General features: G+C 38.9%; 1 protein-coding gene across 1 annotated transcript in view; it reads right to left on the bottom strand.

Annotated features, from left to right (window-relative positions):
* LOC106874287 (EF-hand calcium-binding domain-containing protein 6) overlaps positions 1-23,457 on the bottom strand; it is a 149,924-nt gene that overhangs the window by 70,507 nt on the left and 55,960 nt on the right. The window contains exons 14-16 of the mRNA XM_089339577.1: positions 20,977-21,183; positions 6,943-7,092; positions 816-866 (exon numbers count right to left, since the gene is read on the bottom strand). Coding sequence (XP_089195703.1) covers positions 816-866; positions 6,943-7,092; positions 20,977-21,183 — 408 coding nt within the window. The remainder of the gene's footprint in view (positions 1-815; positions 867-6,942; positions 7,093-20,976; positions 21,184-23,457) is intronic.

Genomic DNA, 23,457 nt, shown 5'->3' with positions numbered 1-23,457 from the left:
TGTATTTCACAGGGCCAGCCTTGTCAAACTCTGTGTCTCTTTGAGAACTACATTAAAACTACATGTGTCTATGGAGTGTTCAGCCACTTGCATGTTAATTTCATGAGCAGGTTGTTCCATTGACTAGATCAACTGGAACCCTTGTTGTCATAACTGACAGAGTGCCAGTTTATACCATTTGCAACATTAGACATTCTGAACCCTTTACATTGCACACTTAATACTATTTGCACTACTTGGATTTTACAAAAGTAGACAAGTATTTTCAGGGCTGACTGATACCACAACAGTGTGTAATGCTTTGAAGGAGTTCGAAGTATTCCCAATAAACTACAGATACGATTTGTCTCAAAAAGTGGTACATATATGAATGGGATTAATTGACAGTAAGGTAAAGGTTACATTCTTGAGTCATGCTGACTGATAAGGGCATGATGTATAAATCCCCCACCTGGACAGGATGCTGGTCTTTTGCAGGATTACTCATTTTTGCCAGCTGAATGAACTGGAGCAATGTGCAATGAAGTGTTTTGCCCAAGAACACAATGTGTCACCAGGTCCAGTAATCGAAACCACAACCTTACAATCATGAGTCCAACACCTTAACCACTAAGCCACACATCTCCACTTATTAATTGAAAGTAGTTTTGACAGGTCAAGAAACTAAAGATTACTGATGGGAAAGTTTGTGCTTTATTTATTGTCAAAATTAATTTTCCTCCACAATTAGTATTTAGTAGCTGATGGATAGCATTACATTGATTCAAAGAAACAAAATCTTATCTAAAAGAAAGATAAATAATAAAAATTCTTACACTGCTCCAGAAAGTATCCCTATTCTTGCTTTCACCAGTTGGAGACGGTGTCTGTTGAAAAGAGAGAAAGAAAAAATAAAGAAAGAAAATAATAAAATCGAAACATTACAAGAAATTGAAAGAAAATCACACATATGCATCAATTGTATGTATATATAAAATGTGTGTGTGTGTGAGAGAGAGAGAGAGAGAGAGAAAACAAAGTAATGACAAAACCATCACCATCATCATATCATCTACCATCATCATCATCATCATTTTCCACCACCACCACCACCACCATCCTCATCTTCATCTTTTTCCATCATCATCAGAGAAAGACGAAAGGGCAATGACAATAAACAAGAGGATTACTACAGGATAAAACAGCAAGATTATGTAAGCTGTTTTATGTGAAGAAGAATTAGAGAAAGACACTGAAATCTATTGAATAATAAATGAATGCTGGGTGTGATGGACCAGCATTAGATCTAATCACAAGAGTGATGAGGGTATTCTGCTTTGGTCAATGGGAGTGTCAACAAACAACTCACAGATGAATATTCTAAGCTTGACTTTCATTGTTGCTATTCATGTTCTTATCTTCTTGATTGCAAATGGTTGAGAGAGTGGAGTAGGGGAGACATAATCAATGAGATCAATGTCAACATAGTCTTTTATTCTTTTACATGTTTCAGTCATTTGACTATGACCATGCTGGAGCACCACTTTGAAGGATTCTAGTAAAAAAGAAATCAATCTCAGGACTTTTTTTTAAAAAGCCTAGCATGTATTCTATAGGTCTCTTTTGCTGAACTGCTAAGTTACAAGAATGTAAACACACTAATATTGGTTGTCAAGCGGTGATGGTGGGACAAACACAGACACAAAGGCACACACACAAATACATACATGCATATATCAAATCGAATAGGTAACAGGATGTCAGGTATTAATGCAATACGACTGTTTCAGCTAGCTCCATTTAATCAAACAATGCCATCTTCAGTTGCAAAAAATATGGATTTTCAACAAACAAGACATATTGATACAATTTTTATCAACTATTTTATCAGAGATAGACGATGAAATAATTCCATGTTGCCACTATTGCAGCAGAAATAATGTAAGAGAAAAACAACTACAATTTTGGAATGGCAGGAATGGATCACAGTGGGGATCATGGGATTGTAATTCATTTCTAATTTTTATCTATCCTCTTATCACCATCAACAGATCTAATGCTAATAGACTGCGTTTATTGCGAATAAGAGCATTATGAGTTGGCAGTTCAGAACTGGTTGCTGGTCATAAATATTATTAGATGTTCCTTCGAATCTTAATTCCTTATAACTAGAAGTACCCAAAGAAACAAATCTTAGAAGTAGTCAATTAGATAGTGGTAAATGTCCATAAAAAGAGGTAGGATAGGGGTGACATAAACTTTCTTCATTACTTTCAGTTAAAGGGACCTACACTATGAAACATAGGACATTACAATGAGATCTAGATAAACATTAAGGGCACAGAGAAAAAAGGTTTATAATCAAGATATGGCAAAATATGTGTATTATAATATGTTGTGTAAAAATAGAATTAAAATTTTTTAAATTTTGGAAAGTAATATCAGAACCAGGTAAGATAAGAGGGATATACAGACCATTTTAAGCACTAAAAAGATTACTTTCATATAAAGGCTCCATAATATCTAATCCTTACAGAACTATTAGGTGGTCATGACAAAGATCACTCAAACAATGAGTATATATATATATATATATATATATATATATATATTTCGCCCTGTTGATCCCTACAAAAATTTTTTCTCTCCATTTTTTTCATTCTCACCTTTTTTCCCTTCTTCCAAGTTCTTTTACAGGGCTTAGAAAAACTGAAGGTCGGCTGCAATAAGTGTGTGAATCTGAGAGAGGAATATGTTGAATAAAATCATAATTAACTGATTTTCCTGTATTTTCTTTTACCCAAAGCCAAGAATTTTGCAGTACCTCCTTGTGTATATATCGTTGTCGTCATCGTCATCATCATCATCATCATCATCATCATCATCATCATCATCGTTTAATGTTCACCTTCCATGCAGGCATGTGTTAGATGGTTTGAGAAGAGCTGGCTTGGCTGAAGACTGCACCAAACTTCTGTATCTGTTTTGGCATGGTTTTTATGGCTGGATGTCCTTCTTAACACCAACCACCCCACAGAGTGGACTGAGTGCTTTTTACATGGTACCAGCACAGGCGAGGTCAGTTTTGGTATGGTTTTTACAGCTTTTTTAACCTTACATATGCCAACCATTTTACAGTGTAAACTGAATGCTTTTTTCCAGTACTGGTAGGGTCACTAAGTAACTTCCAAGACAAAGAACCTTTGAGAGGGAAGAGGACATTGGAGGAGGTGATCTTGTGTCAGATAATGAAAGGTTAGAGTGTGACAGACAGATAGAAACAAGTGTCGTGCTGTAGAGGAGGTACATGGTTACCTGGCCAGAGAGAAAGAGGGTGAGAGAGAGGGAAAGGGAAAGTGATCAAGTATTTATATATATATATATATATATATATATATATATTGATCACTCTCCACCTCTCTCACTTTCTCTCTCAACTTGCATCACACACACACACATGCATATAAATGTATGTACATGTGTATATATGTGTATGTTTACATATATATATATATATATATATATATATATATATATATATATATATTTACATATATATATATATATATATATATATATATATATATATATATATATATATATATATATATATATGAATATACAGTAATCACTCGTCATATCGCAGTTCACCTATCGCGCCCTCAATACATCGCAGATTTTTCTGGCTAATATATGTAGATTTATATCACAGACTCCTCAGTATACTGCAGGTTTCTGTGGCTGATAGGTATTCATATTTTTTTAGATCTTAATTATTTCTGTGGTAAAATTAGCATTTTCATGCCTAAAAGTTAATAAATTAATAAATAAAAATACAATACAGTACTGCACTGCATAACACATTAATTAAAATATGTTAAAAGTAAATACATAATGTACCATAGATGAGTAAACAAAGAATCGCACATACTGTATGGGAAACAAAACTTGGGAGGCGAGTGTGTGGTGTTGTTTTGCATTTAAAATAATAAAAAAATACAGTACAGTACTGTTTCTACTTTGTGGATTTTCACTTATTGTGGGGTGTTTTGGAATGTAACATCCACGATAGTCGAGGGATTATTGTATACACATGCACACACACATGTATATATGCACATATATATAAAACCGTGTGTGTGTGTATACACACACACACACACACACATGTATATATGCACATACATATAAACATGTGTGTGTATATATATATATATACATACACACACACATAGACATCACCAATTTATAAGTATAAGCATGGGGTGTATATGTCAATACATTGAAGTTAAAGAAAGTACAACTATTGGAAGAGAGACTTGTATTGGAAGCAGGTGTCGAGGGAAATTAGTTTCTGAAAGATTTTACCATCTGCATTCTGACATTCACTGAAATTATGACTGCAACAACTCAACAAAAGAGAAATTGAGAAACTTGTGTGATTCCAAAGAATATTTGAAAAGATGGCTTTCGGGAAAATGATCACCAATCAAAAGTAACCTTATTTAGTGATCAAGAATATTAGAATTCACACCTCTTGAATATATCGAAACAACATTAAGATATACAAATCCATAATTAGCATCACGTGACTTTCTGTATATGTAATTGTTACTTAACCATTTTCCAAGTAAAATAGCTGCTGGATATATGTTATAACCATTCCTTAATAATTCCTGCGATCAATTGTACAAATGGTTCTTAAATGGGGAGCTGCGATGCACTATGAATTACAAGTAGTGTTTAGATGCACTAGGGACTTTCAAAAGTAATACTGAAGGCTTTAAAATAGATCAGTACTAAGAGTCTTGTAAAATATGTTATTCATAATTTTGTTACACATGAAATTGCGATGGGGAGTGGAACATCCAACATTTTGGTCAGAATCCTTCTTCAGAGTAAAGATGATTGGAGGGAAATAAAAGAAAGACATTGACTATGTTTGAGAAACTGGCTGCAACTGATGGGGAACAGTTGACAACAAAAATTTGTACCGCCTGACTGGCCTTCGTGTGGGTGACACGTAAAAACACCCACTACACTCTGAGTGGTTGGCGTTAGGAAGGGCATCCAGCTGTAGAAACTCTGCCAAATCAGATTGGAGCCTGGTGTAGCTATCTGGTTTCACCAGTCCTCAGTCAAATCGTCCAACCCATGCTAGCATGGAAAGCGGACGTTAAACGATGATGATGATGATGTAGAAGGAAGTAGTTGTTGTAGAGAGAAACTAGGTGAGATGAGGAGATGGAAAGAGAAATGAAAAGAAGTGGGTAAGGGTAAGTTGAGAGAACAACTGAGGTAAGGAGTTAGCTGAAGGATATTATTAGCAGTAATATGCAACGGAGGTGATGTAAGTATTTGCCACCTCTGCTCAACCTTTCAGAGATAGCTTCCTCTCAACCTATTTTTGAATGAGATTGGCCACACTGCTCATCACCTCATCTCAGTTCTTCTCCACCTGGAAGTCCAGGCTAAATCAGACCCCAACCAATTTAACCAGTCCCGACATCCAACATTCCATGACATTGGATGGCATGAACCTGCTTCTCCAGGTGCCAAACTGCAGACCTACTGACTTTTCTTGGTTAATTTTTGCACCTGTAACTGCCTCATATCCTTTTAGAACAGTACCTGGTGTTTAACACTATGACAGTGACATCATCTGCAGATCCCAACATGGTTCTCCCACATCTTAGTTCATGCAGGATAACTCTCAACACCTCCAATTTTTGCACTGGTGACCCTTGAACCAGTACATACAAAAGAGGCAAGAGTGGAACTGTAAGGAACTTTTGTTAATTCCTACCAAATAATTGAACCTCATCAAAACTTACCACAAGATTCTATTCAATTTATAATACACAACTGTTCTATTTATAATAAATATAAAAAAAATATGTATGTTACTTCCTCTCCATCTTTCACCAAAACCAAACAGAAAGCAGTGGGCAGTAGACTTAATCTTTCATTTGAATTAAGGTCACCAGCCATGATATCCATGGCTGTGTGGTGCGACCCTCACACCAGCATGGAAAATGAACGTTAAAGGATGATGATGTGACTTAGAAGAAACATGATTGATAAAAAGCAAAACTAGTGAAGGAAGCAAAGGAAGAGCAAAGAGGGAAAAAAAAAAAAAAAAAAAGAGAGAACAAGGACAGAGAAAAAGATAAAGGAAAAATAGTAACAGATGTTAGGAAAGGAACTACAATGAATCATACTGTATCCATAATTGTTCCTCTGTAGACTAAATGCTGCTTTATTTATTGATATCAGGAAGATTTGAATTCAAAGCAATTTCAAGGGAGGGATTTAGTTCATTACTGCGATCCCAGTGTTCAATTTCTGGGTGAGATTGGCCACACTGCCCATCACCTCATCCCAGTTCTTCTTCATTTTATCAACCCTCAAAGGACAAAAGGCAAAGTTGACCTCAACAGTATTTGAGCTTAGAACATAAAACGTCAGAAGAAATGTCACTAAGCATTTTGTCTTGCCCAGCTCCCTGCCTTATAGCAGTCTTTAATGAAGTCCTCTATACAGCTAGCATTCAGTTTGAGGATAATATTCTCTCTGGATTCTGAAAAAAGGATGTGGACACTGTATTTCTTCTTCTAATTGAGTCATGTGACCAAAAAAAAAAAGATGGTGCTTTTGTCATGTGACTTCAAAAGTCAAGTGGCTAAGTTAGACCTCCATGACTTAAAAACACAAATATGAGTAAAAAAAAATCATGACTTAATTAGAGTCATGTGACTTAAAAACATGAGTGGAAAAATACAAAATAAGTGAAGGGAACAAAGGGAGAGCAACAAATAAAGACTACAACAAAGAGGGAACAAGAAAGGAAGAAAACATAAAGGAAAGATGATAAGAGATGTTTGGAAAGGAACTACAATGAATGAGAGCAAGAGGAGAGGTTGAGTTAAATTAAGTGAAAATATGCTTATACAGCTGACACACCTGGCGGTATCCTGGCTTTGGTGAGTAAGTAGAACGCTCATCATCTGGCATCTCTTTCTCTGTAGTGGTAAGGTTGTCAATGTTTAAGAATTCCTGGAACATCACATTTCCAAATTTGTTCAGTGGAATTATAGGCCATAGTGTAGTAAACTGGAAAACAGAAAGGGAATGAATGAATGAATATGGGTGTGTGTGTATGTGTGTGTGTGTGTGTGTGTGTGTGTGTGTGTGTGTGTGTGCTCTCTTCTGTTTTTAATTATTTAAATTCTTTCTCTGAGGAAAAAGATGGTTTCTAACAAAGATACAAAGCCACACACACACACACATATATATATTATATTATATTATACTAGCTGGCCCTGTGCCATCAAAAATGACAGTTAACCCATAAACTGCGATAGGCCACCTCAGTGGCCAACGCGACAGTGCGACAGGCCACGTGTGTGGCCATGGAAGTAGGGCATGATCTCACCTAATTTTGATGACGTATAATGTATGCACACAATACCCTTTCACCCCAGAAACAGTGTAGTCAATCACAGAAGGTGTTAAGGAACACTGAGTATTTTTTTCGAGAGATAGATCGATGTTGACCTTTACCCAAAATAGGCTCAGGAGTTCGTGTTACATACAGCAAAATCCCAGCAGTTTATGGGTTAATTGTAGTATTTTATATATAAATAAGGTACAAACCAAGTTTTTAGTTTGATAATTCTTTTATTACCAAATTTTTCTGTGAAAAATCGATCCACAATTAACATCTCTTGACTGCTTGTTTCCTCCAAAAGAATTTTTATGTTTTCCTTCCTTCTTGTATGACTTGAGGCCACATAAAGCTGGCTGTAACTAAATATGGCAGCTGGCAGGTAAATACCAACTTTTTCCTCTCCTTTTAACTGCACTCTCCATTACTGAAACCAACCTAAACTCATACGACTTAAAGTCACAAAAAGAAGTCTGTGACTTATAGTTGATGTTGTAAAAACTCCCTATTCAAAATTTATTACATAAATTTCTTAATATAAATAAATTAGGCACATGTATGAACTGCTAAACGTGTATTTATAATATACTTTTCAAACGAGTCATTTTATATTCTTGATACATTCAGGCAATAATTATAACACAAAGAGACCCAAACAAAGCTGTATTAATATAACAGGCTTCTTTCAGTTTTTGTCAACCAAAATCTACTCAGAAGACCTTGGTTGGCTCAGGGTTATAATAAAAGAAACTTGCCTAAGGTTCCACGCATTGAGACTGAATGTGCCTGGAGCCATGTAGTTGGGAAGCAAACTTCTTATTATACAACCATACCTGTATGTGTGTGTGTGTGTGTGTGTGAATATATATGGAATAGAAACTTGGGAAATGTAGAGAGTAATAGAAAAGAAGATTGATGTTTCTTGGGTGGGGTATTTTCATAGATTTGTGAGAATAAGCTGGAAAGATGGGATAACAAATGCTTCAGTAATAGAAAGTCCAAAGATATTGATTGTTGAAAATCAAGGCCTCAAAGTTATCATACTTTAGACATATGATGTACCATGAGTCATTGCCCAAAGCCATCTTGACAGGAATTCTGGAAGAGAAGAGAGCAAGAGGATATCAAAAACATTTGTGAACTGACAATATCAAACAATGGAGTGGGAACAAGAGCCTGGCTGATTATATGCATGCAGCATATCACAGAGTTTAATTGGAGAGGCTTAACAAGCTGACCCCTGGACAAAGAGAAGGCACCTGGCTGATAGTTGATGTTGGCATGTGTATGTGTGAGTACACACACATGCATGCATGCATCACCGTTGTTTAACATCCTCCTCCTTCCTGGCATGATTTCTACAGCCTGATGCCCTTCTTAGTACCAACCATTTTAAAAGAGAAAACTGGATGCTTTTTTTATCAGGCATCAGCAGCAGTGAGGTCAGTCACCAAGTAACTTGCAAGACAAGACTCCTTGACTGAAAGGAGGGGTAGTGCTGAGAAAGATAGCTTTGTACCAGTGATGAGAGGATTGAACAGAATGACAGAAATAGATGTCTTGAAGGTGGCGAGCTGGCAGAAACGTTAGCACGCCGGGCGAAATGCTTAACGGTATTTCTTCTGCCACTACGTTCTGAGTTCAAATTCCGCCGAGGTCGACTTTGCCTTTCATCCTTTCGGGGTCGATTAAATAAGTACCAGTTACTCACTGGGGTCAATCTAATCAACTTAATCTGTTCGTCTATCCTTGTTTGTCCCCTCTGTGTGTAGCCCCTTGTGAGCAGTAAAGAAATAAGAAATAGATGTCTTGCAGTACAGGAAACGAGAGAGAGAGAGAGAGAGAGAGAGAGAGAGAAGGAGAGAGAGAGAGAGAGAGAGAGAGAGAGAGATCAGCCTTGTAAGTGGATTTGATAGATGGAAACTGAAAGAAGCCCATTGTATATATATATATAAATGACTGAAACAAGTAAAAGAAAAAAAGAATATATATATGGATCAAAACAGTTTAGCTCAAATTCATTGGTACTCCGAGTTTCAAGTGTGATGCTTGAAATTCAGTTTCATGCTTGAAACTCAGAGTACCAATGAATTTGAGCTAAACTGTTTTGATCCATACATGTAACACTCAATAAATGTGTTGAGTGCCCTTCTTTCGTTTGTCTGCTCATTCATAAATGTGTGTGTGTGTGTGTGTGTGTGTGTGTGTGTGTGTATACATATATATATTTCTTTTATTCTTTTACTTGTTTCAGTCATTTGACTGCAGCCATGCTGGAGCACTGCCTTCAAGGATTTTAGTTGAACAAATATCGACCCCAGGACTTATTTTTAAAGCCTAGTACTTATCATATTGTCTCATTTGCCAAACCCCTAAATTACAGGGAAGTAAACACACCAACACCGGTTATCAAGCAGTGGTGTGGAGGACAAATACACACACATATATACTACAGGCTACTTTCAGTTTCTGCCTACCAAATCCACTCACAAGGCTTTGGTCAGCCTGAAGCTATAGTAGAAGACACTTGCCACACAGTGGGACTGAACCCAGAACCTGCGCCTATATACATACATACATACACACACACACACACACACACATATATATATATATATATATATATATATATATATATATAGTATGTAGATAGGACTATAATTCAAGCAGTATCTTCATGAGGAACATCTGCATATTCCAGTACTCCAAAATTGTATGTAGATGTCATATATATATGTATGTACATATATATGTGTGTGTGTGTGTCTGTGTTTCTCCGCCACCACAACTTGACAGACAGTCTTTATGTCCTCATAACTTAGTGATTCATCAAAAGATATTAACAGAATAAGCACTAGACTTAAAAAATAAATAGGTACTGGGATAGATTTGTTCAATCTTTTCTGGGCAGTGCTCTTGCACAGCCACAATCCAATGATTAAAACAAATAAAAGATATATCATTAATGGTGCGAGACTAAGTATTACCATTTTGTTGATAACTGATGAAGAATTAGGGACCCTCAGGGTCTGTCTCCCATTTAGTTGTATATATATATATATATACATTTTTTATGTGGTTTTATATATACATATATATATATATATATATATGTATATATTCATAAAAAGGACCTCTTTCAGTCACAAATAACCATGGTATTGCACCTAGAAAGTTACCCTCTGAAGCATGGGCAAGTTTGTTCATGGAAGACCAGCAGTTGCCCGTTCCATGCCTCCGATGTTATCCAAGAAAAAGGCAAAGGCTGATACAGCTTGGTACCAATGATGTCACAAATCATTTCTGCAGCTGCGGGAACTGGAGCAATGTGAAATAAAATGTCTTGCTCAAGAACACAATGCACAGTCTAGTCTTGGAATCAAACTCACTACCTCATTATTATGAGCCTGACATTGTAACCACTGAGCCATGTCCCTTCACACACGCATACACGCACACACATGCAATACATGTTGCTGAGTAGTATATTCATGGTTATGGTATATAACCAGTCAAAAATTTGCCATTGATTTTTGTGTCTACTATTGCACTTGGTAATAGAGATGAGTCATCAGATATCCTAGCTAAAAACACATAGCCACTTTTATGCTGGAGGTAGATATACAAACTTGGTTAGCTTGGTGAAATAAAAAAAATCAAACAAAAACTCTTTTCTTAAAAAGGAAAAAAATGTTGTCTCCCATTGTATGACTCCAACCATGGCTGAAGAAGGTCAGCTGTGCCTGCATACTCTTTTCTGTTTCCTAGTCTGCCAAAAGGGAAGACCATATTAACAAAATTAATTTTTGATCATGAATTTAACTTTTTGACTTCAAGAAAGCACCTAAATTGTGCAAATATTTTGAGTATTCTCCTTTCAGTAAAACAAATTTTTCACCATCTGCTTTTGTTGAGGTATGGCCCAGGTTGTTCCAGTTAATTTTATATGGTATTCCTTCTGCTTTTAATCACCATATATAGCTAGCTAGTATTGTAACTCTGCACTTCTCTTGGATCCTAAAAGAGGACCTATTGTTACTTAATCCCGGCTTTAAAAGGGTCCTCCATTGCTCCAACATATTTCTGTATATGTATCCCCTCATTGCTGCTGTTGTTACAGTTGCTGGACACTACCAACTGTTTTGTAAATCACAACCTAAATGTTCCATCAACCATTCACAAGGCATTCACTGCTAATGCTACATGAAGATCATCTGCATAGGGCTTTGAGGTATTGGTTAATATCTTTCTGACACTAAGCACACAAATGAACAAAGTCCTTAAGTTACATCCACTGGATAATCTCCTATATCCATGGGACTATGTGAAATGCATTTTTACTAATCTAAACAAGACTCTTTCTATGCAGGTGAGAAGCGTGGAGAAAACCAGAGAAGAGTGGTGAGTGTAATTCAAGAGAATTTGACTGCTATTTTCAGCAAGTCAAGCACTGGCTCATGCAGGTCCTACTGCAAACCTAATAAAAGTTTGTCATATATTAAGACAACCACATGCCACCCACCTATAGTCTTTGAAAACCTTATAAAGGGTGTCAGTAAGAGGACTTCAAGCCTATACATTCATAAAGAAGATTTTAATGCAGTAACCCCTTATTACAATGAATCTCTTGCAGCCAGCAGGTTTAAGGACCACATCATCTACATGCCTGGACCCAACACCCACAAAAGTAAAATTTTGCTTCATTTTTTCATCACAAACCTAACCAAAGTTGTATATGTACCTCCAGCATACAAGAGGTTATGTGCTTCCAGCCACCATATCTGATGAGTCCAACAGCACACATGAAACCAATGATAACTTTCTGACAGGTTATGTGCCATAAAGATACTACTCAACAATATAAAAGTATAACTGTTCAAATTCTCTTTTAGAGTGTTCTTTTTTTTTTTCTTGATTCATGGACAAGTGACCAATGATATATATATATATATATATATATATATATATCGTTTTTAAATATACAAATTTGAAACCTTGGATATATATATATATATATATATATATATATATATATATATATATATATATACATACATACACCAAGGAAAGATGAAAGAGGTTAAATTGGATTACATATACTTCTCATACTGACTATATACATGGTTAAATGGAAGCTCCTTGAACAACCAGGGCTTATATAAACAGGAGCAATGATGTAAGCTTTGCTTGGCTGAGAGAGCAAGAATCCTAAAAACTCACTTGACCTGGGGACTTTCTTAAACTCCGGGAAAAAAAATATATTCATCAACACTCCCATCTAAATCATTTTCTGCTTCAGATTTGGAATTCCCCATTCGTTGAATAGTCTCAGTACAGCTCCTTCGAATATTACCATGGATTGAGTTGATGTAAGGGGGATAACCTCATCCCACCTGCAGCACAGATAAATATTTTTTGCTTACAAAACCGACCGTTGCATATTTCTTCTTCTCGTTCTAGAGAGGTTATGCACCTTCAGCCATTTGAATCTGATGAGTCACCTATATTGCTGTTATGTTTCCCTCGGGTGACTCGTAGAGATAACACAACGAGTTATACAATTTAATTATTACATTTATTGTTCAATTACATACAAAGAACGCACTCACCCAATGTTCGTTATGAATAAACAAAAGTCATGTCCGCCATATATATATCAATGACATTTTACTGCGACAGTCCCACAAGACAACAACAATGAAACAATGAACTCAGACGAACCACATGACACACGGAACGTCAGACGAATTACATATCTAACAGTCCATATAACACCACCCCACTGACATTGATGCTACACAAGAAGTATCAACAGCAAAGTCTCTCTTGGGTTTTACGGGTTCTCTTGGACCATCTTGGGTTGTCTGGTCCATACTCTGGAACGGGTAACATGGTCTTGGGTCTGGTTTGTCTTTGTGTTAGTGGCACAGTTTCCGAGATCTCCATCGGGTGATCTGTTGCAAATTCAAATACAGTGTTTTCTGCATCACCAGGTTCATTGTCTTCCTCAGTTGTGTACCGCGGTCGCAGCTGTTCCCAGTGTCGTCTCCACATCGGGCCATGAGGTATGACCTTCACGTTAAAGCAGCGAGTACCCAATGACTTCTTAATGATTGCTGGTACCCATCGGGGATCTTTTTCTCGGCGAGGTCCATAGTAGAGTGCATACACAGGATCTCCGGCCTTGTACTGCCTGGTAACTTTAGCGACATCAGCCGAGCTTGGAGTCACCTGAGACTTATGTGCTTCCTTAGACTGTTTGCCTTGAGCAATGTGTGTTGGCGATGGCAGCAGAGAATCAATCCTTGTTCGTATCTGCCGGTTATTCAAAAGTTCACTTGGAGAGAATCCACAGGATGTTGGTGTTCTCCGGTACTGCATCAAGAATTCTTGAAGTGCTCGTGTTGGCGGAAGAGAAGACTTCCTCAGAGCTTGTTTGAAGGTCTGCACCAAACGTTCCGCTGCTCCGTTGGTAGCTGGGTGGTAAGGTGCCCCTGTCAGGTGTGTGATCCCGCGTTCTTTGCACCAGCTCTGGAACTCCTCAGACGTAAAAGTTGGTGCATTATCGGTGACCAGTGTGTGAGGAAATCCGAAGTGCGCAAAGTCTTCCTCAAGCAGATTCAAAGTGGCTTTGGAGGACGTGGTGGAAGTGGGATGAATGCATGGGTACTTGGAATAAGCATCTGTGATCACCAGCCAATCTCTACCCATAAAATTTATTGCATGGTCCAGATGTAAGCGGCTCCACGGCTTTTCTGGTAACATCCATGGGTGAACTGGAGGCTTAGATGGCTGCCTTTGATGTTCGTTACATGAATCACATCGTCGACTGGCTATCTCTATAGCAGCATCGATACCAGGCCAATATACAGCAGTTCTTGCTAGCTGTTTCATGCGTTCCATGCCAAAGTGTCCGAGATGCAGAAGATTGAGGATCTTTGGCTGCAAGCTATGTGGAATCACAACTCTAGATCCATGTATAAGGCATCCATGACAGATACTAAGTGAGTTTGATAACTTACGGAACTTGTTGACTTCGTCATTGATCTCCATGTTCTTTGGTGGCCAGCCTTCACGGACGTAGCGCATCACTGTAGATATCACTGGATCTTTCCCTGACTCTTGACGGAGGACGTTAGCATCCACAGGTTGGACTTGAATACTAAGAGCTTTGATGGCACACACCATGTCTATGTCTTCACCATTTTCCTTTCTGTCAAAGTCGTTGTCATCACCGAATGGCAAGCGACTGAGGGCATCAGCATTGCCATGATCTGCTGATTTCCGATATTCAATGGTGTAGTCAAACTGGTTCAGCCACAGGGCCCATCGTGCTAGTCTGTTAGCAGCGAGAAGTGGCGTCCCTTTCCTCGGACTGAATAGTGATGTCAGTGGCTTGTGGTCAGTCACGAGTACGAATTTACGACCGTACAAATATTGGTAAAACTTCTGCAAGCCAAATATGATAGCTAGGGCTTCCTTTTGAATTTGACTGTAGTTACGCTGTGCAGAAGTGAGAGTCTTGGACATATTGGATATTGGGCGCTCGCTTCCATCAGGATAGCGGTGAAACAGGACTGCTCCAATACCAACGTTTGATGCGTCGCAAGCCAATCCCAAAGTTTTGTTTGGATCGAAGTGTATCAGAACTTGACTTGATGAAAGTACATTTTTCAAGTGATCAAAAACTGACTGTTCCTCATCTCCCCACTTCCAAATAGTTGACTTTTTCGTAAGGCAATAGAGTGGCTCTGCTATACTGGCTAGGTTTGGGATAAACTTTCCATAAAACTGAACTGAACCTAGGAAAGATTTCAAGCTTGATTCGTTCGTTGGAGATGGCATCTTTAAGACTGCTTCGACTTTGGATCCCTTAGTGATCCCTTCAGTCGACAAAATGTGTCCAAGGTATTCTACACTGGGTAGTGCAAACTGGCACTTTTCACGACGACATCTGAGTCCATTGTCACTTAGACGTGTGAGCAGACACTTTAGGTTGTTTAAGTGACTGTTTGCATCTTTCCCACTGACGAGCATGTCATCCTGGAAGACGGCCACTCCAGGTAGATCATGGGTCAGGTTTTCCATGATCTCCTGAAAGTAACCAGGTGCTGACTTGATTCCGAAAGGGAGTCGTTGTTGCAGGAGTACTCCACGGTGAGTGCTGAGTGCGAGTCTGCGTTGACTTTCTGGAGCCAGTTTGATCTGATTATAGGCATCAGCAAGGTCTATCTTTGTATATCCGAATCCACCTCCGAGTTTCTGCATCAGTTCAGCAGGGAGTGGCATTGGATGACGGTGATCAGCAAGTTGGTCATTAATTCCCACAGAGTAGTCACCACAAATCCGTAGTTTGGGCTTCAGGTTGCTTGAAGCGTGTGCTTTACGAATCGGTACCACTGGCGTTCCGTATTCATTGAATTGAACAGGCTTCCAGATTCCCTTGGCGATGCCTTCTTCGTAACCTTTGGCCAGGTCATCACGAAGAGCAAATGGGACCGGACGTGCCTTGTGAAAGACTGGTGTTGCGTCCGATTTGAACTTCACTTCCAGTTCAAAGTTCTTGAGACATCCCAATTCTTGCTTGAAAAGATCTGGAAATTCATCACACATGTTGTGACAATCTTGCTGCAGGGAAACATAGGGCTCGCTTGAGGTCTTTGGATACATCCCTTCTGCACCTTCCCTCTTAGCTTGGCTGTCTATGCTTTTCAAACCTAGAGCAGTGTCTACGGAAATTCCCAGAGTCTGGATAGCATTCCGACCCAGCAAATTAAGATCAGAGATCTTGGTGACTATGTAAGGTATAAGATCCTGCTTACCAGTTGTTGGATCCTTGGTTTGGCCCATGAAAGTTCCTAGAACAGGCAGGTTGTGCTTGCTGGCAGATTCATAGCGATGCTTGACATCTTGCAGCTTTGGTCTTCCAAGTTGTTTCCAGACTGACAAGGAAACAAAATTGCCTGTAGTAGCAGTGTCCAATTCCATTGTGAACAGTCTGTTCTGGATTGTTACTGGCACAATTAAACTGTGAGTGTCTAGGGAAACTTCACCTAGGATCGCCTTGACTAGCTCAGCTTTTGTGATTCTTTTCACGGGAGTTTGTGAATGGCCATTGCGTTGCTGATGTTGTTTTTTCCTACACACCGCTTGCAAATGACCCTTTTTATCACAAAAATGACATTTGGTTTCCCTGAAAGGACAGTCTGTTGCTTTGTGGGCCTTTCCACATCGGTAGCATTTCTCCTGGTTTGTGGAATAAGACTGCTGATGTTTCTTTTGAGGACTCTTATTCCTGTTCTGCTGGACCTTGTACACCTGCTTGGTTTTGGAACTGTATACAGTTTCTTTTGCAACCTTTGCTGCGTCTTCAGTCTCAATGGCAACCTGGACAGCACGGGCAAAATCTAGTTCTGAGTCTTTTATCTTAAAAAGCGCCTTCAGAACCGCTTCATTGTTAACCGAACATATGAATCTCTGTCTCAGAGCTTCATCCTGTGGGTTGGTGATCGCTGGAAAATCACAGGTAGCTGCATCCTGGCGTATACGTGCTGCCAGCTCCTGGAGAGTTTCGCCTGGCTTCCGCTGCATATCACTCCAAAACTTGAAACGCTCTCTCACAATGAAAAGTTTAGGGTCGAACTGTTCCTTCATGAAGTCAACGATTTCGTCCATTATCAAGTTGTTGATATCTTTAGGCGGATTTTGTTGGGTAGCCAGATTAGCAAGTTGTTTGTAAACAGTAGCAGTCTGATTGGTCAGGAACACTTGTGCCATGCGTTTTTCAGGTACAGCATTAGCAGCCACAAACGTACGGAATCTTGACCAGTAATCAGGCCATAGTTCTGTCGCTGAATCAAATGCAGTAAATGGTGGAATCGACACTGTTGTTGAAGCAGCTGAAAAATAGCCACTAGAATCGCCTTCAACTTGTCGAGCACCAAACAGTTTTAACAGAGCGTCCATATCTCTCTGATGTTGTTGCATTTGCTTGTCCATTTGTTCCCTAAACAATTTAATAAGTTCTACTGTCTGTTTTTCAGCCATTGTTATTACGATGAATAATTTTACGGTAAAGTAAGCATGTATCCTATCGGTCCTATCGGCGACGCCAATAAACTCTGTTATGTTTCCCTCGGACTGACTCGCAGAGATAACATAACGAGTTATACAATTTAATTATTACATTTATTGTTCAATTACATACAAAGAACGCACTCACCCAATGTTCGTTATGAATAAACAAAAGTCATGTCCGCCATATATATATCAATGACATTTTACTACGACAGTCCCACAAGACAACAACAATGAAACAATGAACTCAGACGAACCACATGACACACGGAACGTCAGACGAATTACATATCTAACAGTCCATATAACACCTCCCCACTGAAATTGATGCTACACAAGAAGTATCAACAGCAAAGTCTCTCTTGGGTTTTACGGGTTCTCTTGGACCGTCTTGGGTTGTCTGGTCCATACTCTGGAATGGGTAACATGGTCTTGGGTCTGGTTTGTCTTTGTGTTAGTGGCACAGTTTCCGAGATCTCCATCGGGTGATCTGTTGCAAATTCAAATACAGTGTTTTCTGCATCACCAGGTTCATTGTCTTCCTCAGTTGTGTACCGCGGTCGCAGCTGTTCCCAGTGTCGTCTCCACATCGGGCCATGAGGTATGACCTTCACGTTAAAGCAGCGAGTACCCAATGACTTCTTAATGATTGCTGGTACCCATCGGGGATCTTTTTCTCGGCGAGGTCCATAGTAGAGTGCATACACAGGATCTCCGGCCTTGTACTGCCTGGTAACTTTAGCGACATCAGCCGAGCTTGGAGTCACCTGAGACTTATGTGCTTCCTTAGACTGTTTGCCTTGAGCAATGTGTGTTGGCGATGGCAGCAGAGAATCAATCCTTGTTCGTATCTGCCGGTTATTCAAAAGTTCACTTGGAGAGAATCCACAGGATGTTGGTGTTCTCCGGTACTGCATCAAGAATTCTTGAAGTGCTCGTGTTGGCGGAAGAGAAGACTTCCTCAGAGCTTGTTTGAAGGTCTGCACCAAACGTTCCGCTGCTCCGTTGGTAGCTGGGTGGTAAGGTGCCCCTGTCAGGTGTGTGATCCCGCGTTCTTTGCACCAGCTCTGGAACTCCTCAGACGTAAAAGTTGGTGCATTATCGGTGACCAGTGTGTGAGGAAATCCGAAGTGCGCAAAGTCTTCCTCAAGCAGATTCAAAGTGGCTTTGGAGGACGTGGTGGAAGTGGGATGAATGCATGGGTACTTGGAATAAGCATCTGTGATCACCAGCCAATCTCTACCCATAAAATTTATTGCATGGTCCAGATGTAAGCGGCTCCACGGCTTTTCTGGTAACATCCATGGGTGAACTGGAGGCTTAGATGGCTGCCTTTGATGTTCGTTACATGAATCACATCGTCGACTGGCTATCTCTATAGTAGCATCGATACCAAGCCAATATACAGCAGTTCTTGCTAGCTGTTTCATGCGTTCCATGCCAAAGTGTCCGAGATGCAGAAGATTGAGGATCTTTGGCTGCAAGCTATGTGGAATCACAACTCTAGATCCATGTATAAGGCATCCATGACAGATACTAAGTGAGTTTGATAACTTACGGAACTTGTTGACTTCGTCATTGATCTCCATGTTCTTTGGTGGCCAGCCTTCACGGACGTAGCGCATCACTGTAGATATCACTGGATCTTTCCCTGACTCTTGACGGAGGACGTTAGCATCCACAGGTTGGACTTGAATACTAAGAGCTTTGATGGCACACACCATGTCTATGTCTTCACCATTTTCCTTTCTGTCAAAGTCGGTATCATCACCGAATGGCAAGCGACTGAGGGCATCAGCATTGCCATGATCTGCTGATTTCCGATATTCAATGGTGTAGTTAAACTGGTTCAGCCACAGGGCCCATCGTGCTAGTCTGTTAGCAGCGAGAAGTGGCGTCCCTTTCCTCGGACTGAATAGTGATGTCAGTGGCTTGTGGTCAGTCACGAGTACGAATTTACGACCGTACAAATATTGGTAAAACTTCTGCAAGCCAAATATGATAGCTAGGGCTTCCTTTTGAATTTGACTGTAGTTACGCTGTGCAGAAGTGAGAGTCTTGGACATATTGGATATTGGGCGCTCGCTTCCATCAGGATAGCGGTGAAACAGGACTGCTCCAATACCAACATTTGATGCGTCTATAACAATTGCTAAGCACTTTATAGGTGCGAAACCAATGGTCAATCTATGCTTAGCCATAACTTTTAACTTCCTAATATATAGGAGTGACTGTGTGGTAAGTAGCTTGCTTACTAACCACATGGTTCCGGGTTCAATCCCACTGCGTGGCACTTTGGGCAAGTCTCTTCTACTATAGCCTCAAGCAGACCAAAGCCTTGTGAGTGGATTTGGTAGACAGAAACTGAAAGAAGCCCGTTGTATATATGTATATATATATGTGTGTGTGTGTGTGTGTGTGTGTGTGTGTTGCCCCCCCCCCAACATCGCTTGACAACCGATGCTGGTGTGTTTACATCTCCGTAACTTAGCGGTTCGGCAAAAGAGACCAATAGAATATGTACTAAGCTTACAAAGAATAAGTCCTGGGGTTGATTTGCTCAACTAAAGGTGATGCTCCAGCATGGCCGCAATCAAATGAGTGAAACAAGTAAAAGAGTAAAAGAGTAGCCTGGTGTTGCCATCCGGTTTCACCAGTCCTCAGTCAAATCGTCCAACCCATGCTAGCATGGAAAGCGGACGTTAAACGATGATGATGATGATGATGATGATGATGATGCTTTCAGTGCAAATGGTCTTTTATACGACACCATTTTTACAATCCTGTCAATAATAATAATAGTATCTTTCCTATAAGCTTAAAGCTTCTGGCGATCACCGTGGAGCGAGTAAGGAAAATAGTCTAATAAAGGGGCATATAAGCCCTTGACAGAAAAAAAGAAGGCATTCCTATCTGCGTGGGAGGTGAACCCACATCCCTTTGTTAACGTGACTAAGTGTGTTACCTTTAAATGCAGATAGGAAAGCTTTCTTTTTTTGGTCAAGGGCTTATATGCTCCTTTATTAGACTATTTTTCTTACTCATTTCACGGTGATTGCCATAAGCTTTAAGCTTATAGAATATATGTATATATATATATATATATATAATAGAAATATGTTAAAAAAACAAAATAGAAACTACCCGTGGAAATGTAAGGGGAAAGTAAGCAGAAAAATAAGAGAAAATGCACATTGGAAATCAAAAAGAAGGAAGGTAAGGCTTTTTATGAAAAGTAACGATATATATATATACAATTAGATGAACTGAGGTAGGAATAAAGGTATATATATATATATATATATATATATATATATATATATATATATATATACATACACACATATATAGTAAAAGATAGATAGACAGAAAGACAAACAGACAGACAGATAGATACACACACACATTATGTGAAAATAACACATTTCTTAGGCAGTTGAAAATGAATACATTGGCAACGCAAATTCACTTACATTTCCTGGATCGATGTCAATGCCATGTCTTTGCAAGATACACTGAAAATCGCTTTTTGAAATTCCATTTATAGAAGCATAATCAACTTCTTTAAAAGCAGCCAATAGTTTATCTTTATTAGCAGAAACAAACTTCTTAAGGATTTCTTCAATATTCTTGCTAGGTCTTTGGGAAACTGATTGTTTTCCAATTGCTGTGTCATCACACTAGAAATAGAAAAATCAACAAAGATACAGAAACACCAAGTTGCAAAGAGAACAAAGCATATTACACTTGTACCATCCGTCCATCTGCCTATCTGAAGTAGACACATTCAGACCAGCTTTAATTTTGGTGAGAATTTCTTTTGAAACAGTTTCCTGAGCTGATACAAAACTATCAAAACTCAGTGTATTCATATATTTTGCCAGAAATTCTCAGAGCTAGCAAGCAATGCTAGCAAAATGACAAAAACATTCTTTCACATATGCATTCAATCACACTAACACCCATAGCTGTCTTACCAGCACTATAGCACAATGCAATATATCGCGGCCTATAGTATCCAGTATTGACAGTGAGCCACAACATATATATAGTTTAACATAGGATCTCTAAACTTGTGGGACCTCAGACAACTGCCTGCAGTATTTATGCCTTAAGATTGTACAGTTCACATCCATGTCACATAATGGAAACATTCACACAGAAAGATATGCAATCACAAACTGATAAACACTCATATAACTTGTACAGACTCTATTAAAAATCATTGTCTTATTAACAGATACACTTTCTGTTTTCTCGTGTGTTTTTGTTCACAAGAAATATCTTGTGTATTGAACTATGACTTGTTTTAAAATTACATTCTGGCTAAGGCAATGAGCTGGTAGATATCATATAAAATGCTTACCAGCCTTCTTTCCATCTACAGTGGTGAACTGACAGAGTTGTTAGCATGTCAGGTAAACTGCTTAGTAGCATTTTGTCTATTTATATGTTCTGAGTTCAAATTCTGCTGAGGTCAACTTTGCCTTTCATCCTTTCAGGTTTGACAAAATAGTGCCTGTTGAGAACTGGGGTTGATATAATTGACTTAACCCCTCCTCCAAACTTGCTGGCCTTGTGCCAAAATTTGAAACTAGTATTACATTCTGGCTTTCATCATCATCATCATTTAACATCTGTTGTTCCTGCTGGCATGGGTTGAACAGTGTGACCAGAGCTGGCAGGCTGCACCAGACTCCAGTCTGATTTGGCATGGTTTCTACAGCTGGATGCCCTTCTCAATGCCAATAACTTTACAGAGTGTACTGGGTGCTTTTATGTGGTGCTGTACAGGCACTTCTACATGTCGTGCACCGGTGTTTTTATGTGACACTGCACAGGTGCTTTCATGTGGCACCATCATGTGTGCTTTGCACCACCAGAAGGATTGGTCATAACACTTCTGCTGTGGAGTATGGGTCTTCTTGTGTACAGCAAGGTGCCAGGTATCTCAGTCCATTGTCATCTTGCCTGAAAAGTTCAGTGGTTAAGAAATTTGCTTTCCAGTTACATGGTTTCAGGTTCACTCCCACTGCATGGAACTTTGGGCAACTGTCTTCTCAGGTGGACCAAAGCCTTGTGAACAGAATTTATAGATGGAAATTGAAGGAAGCTTATCATGTGTGTGCATGCATGCATGAATGCATGTGTGTGTGTGTGTGTTTTGTCCTTGCCTCGACATCACATGATGATTGTAGAATGAGTGTCACCATTGTACAAGCAATATCAATTTGTTTCCAATCTTTCATGAAAACATGTCTGGCCAGAGGGAAATATTATCTTGCTTAGAAACAGATGAAGGTTGGTGACATGAAATGCAACTAGCTGAAAAAAAAAATCTGTCTCAGTAAATTCTCTCTGCTCCATGCAAGCATGGAAAAGTAGATGTTAAAATGATGATTATTCTTCATTATATGAACATTACCAACTAGTACCTTCATGCTATCATACACATTCCACTGGTGTATGAAGCATTTTCTTCTTAACATGCACATTTTGTTTATTACCTCTCTTTGTTGCCTGCCTTTGTTACCTGTCTTTTGTTGCCTGTCTTTTCCTCATTTAATTTTCTATTCAGTTGTGATTACGTTATTTCAGTGTGTTCTGCATTCATCTGCCAACTAACTTCGTTTACTTAGGAAATCTAATTGCTTAACAAAGACCCTCAGCAAAGAGACTATGATCTGGCAACTGTATGAGTAATTCGGTTTTGTATGAAATATGAAAGTGTCACAAATAAAAACATGTTTCAAAAATTTTTTTAGGTTTGGCATCAGTGATTTTTATATGCGACACATAGAAGGAATAATGCTTACACACACAAACACACACACGCACGTGCACACAGGTAGATAGACAAACAGATAGACATATATATATATATATATGCATACATATACAGATATATACATATATAAATACATACATGCATATATATATATACACACACACAT

This window comes from Octopus bimaculoides, chromosome 22 (assembly GCF_046866305.1).
Source record: "Octopus bimaculoides isolate indiv1 chromosome 22, ASM4686630v1, whole genome shotgun sequence".
In the NCBI taxonomy this organism is placed as follows: Eukaryota; Metazoa; Mollusca; class Cephalopoda; order Octopoda; family Octopodidae; genus Octopus; species Octopus bimaculoides.
Note: the sequence above shows the minus strand (reverse complement) of the source record. Positions and strands in the feature narration are given on the sequence as shown.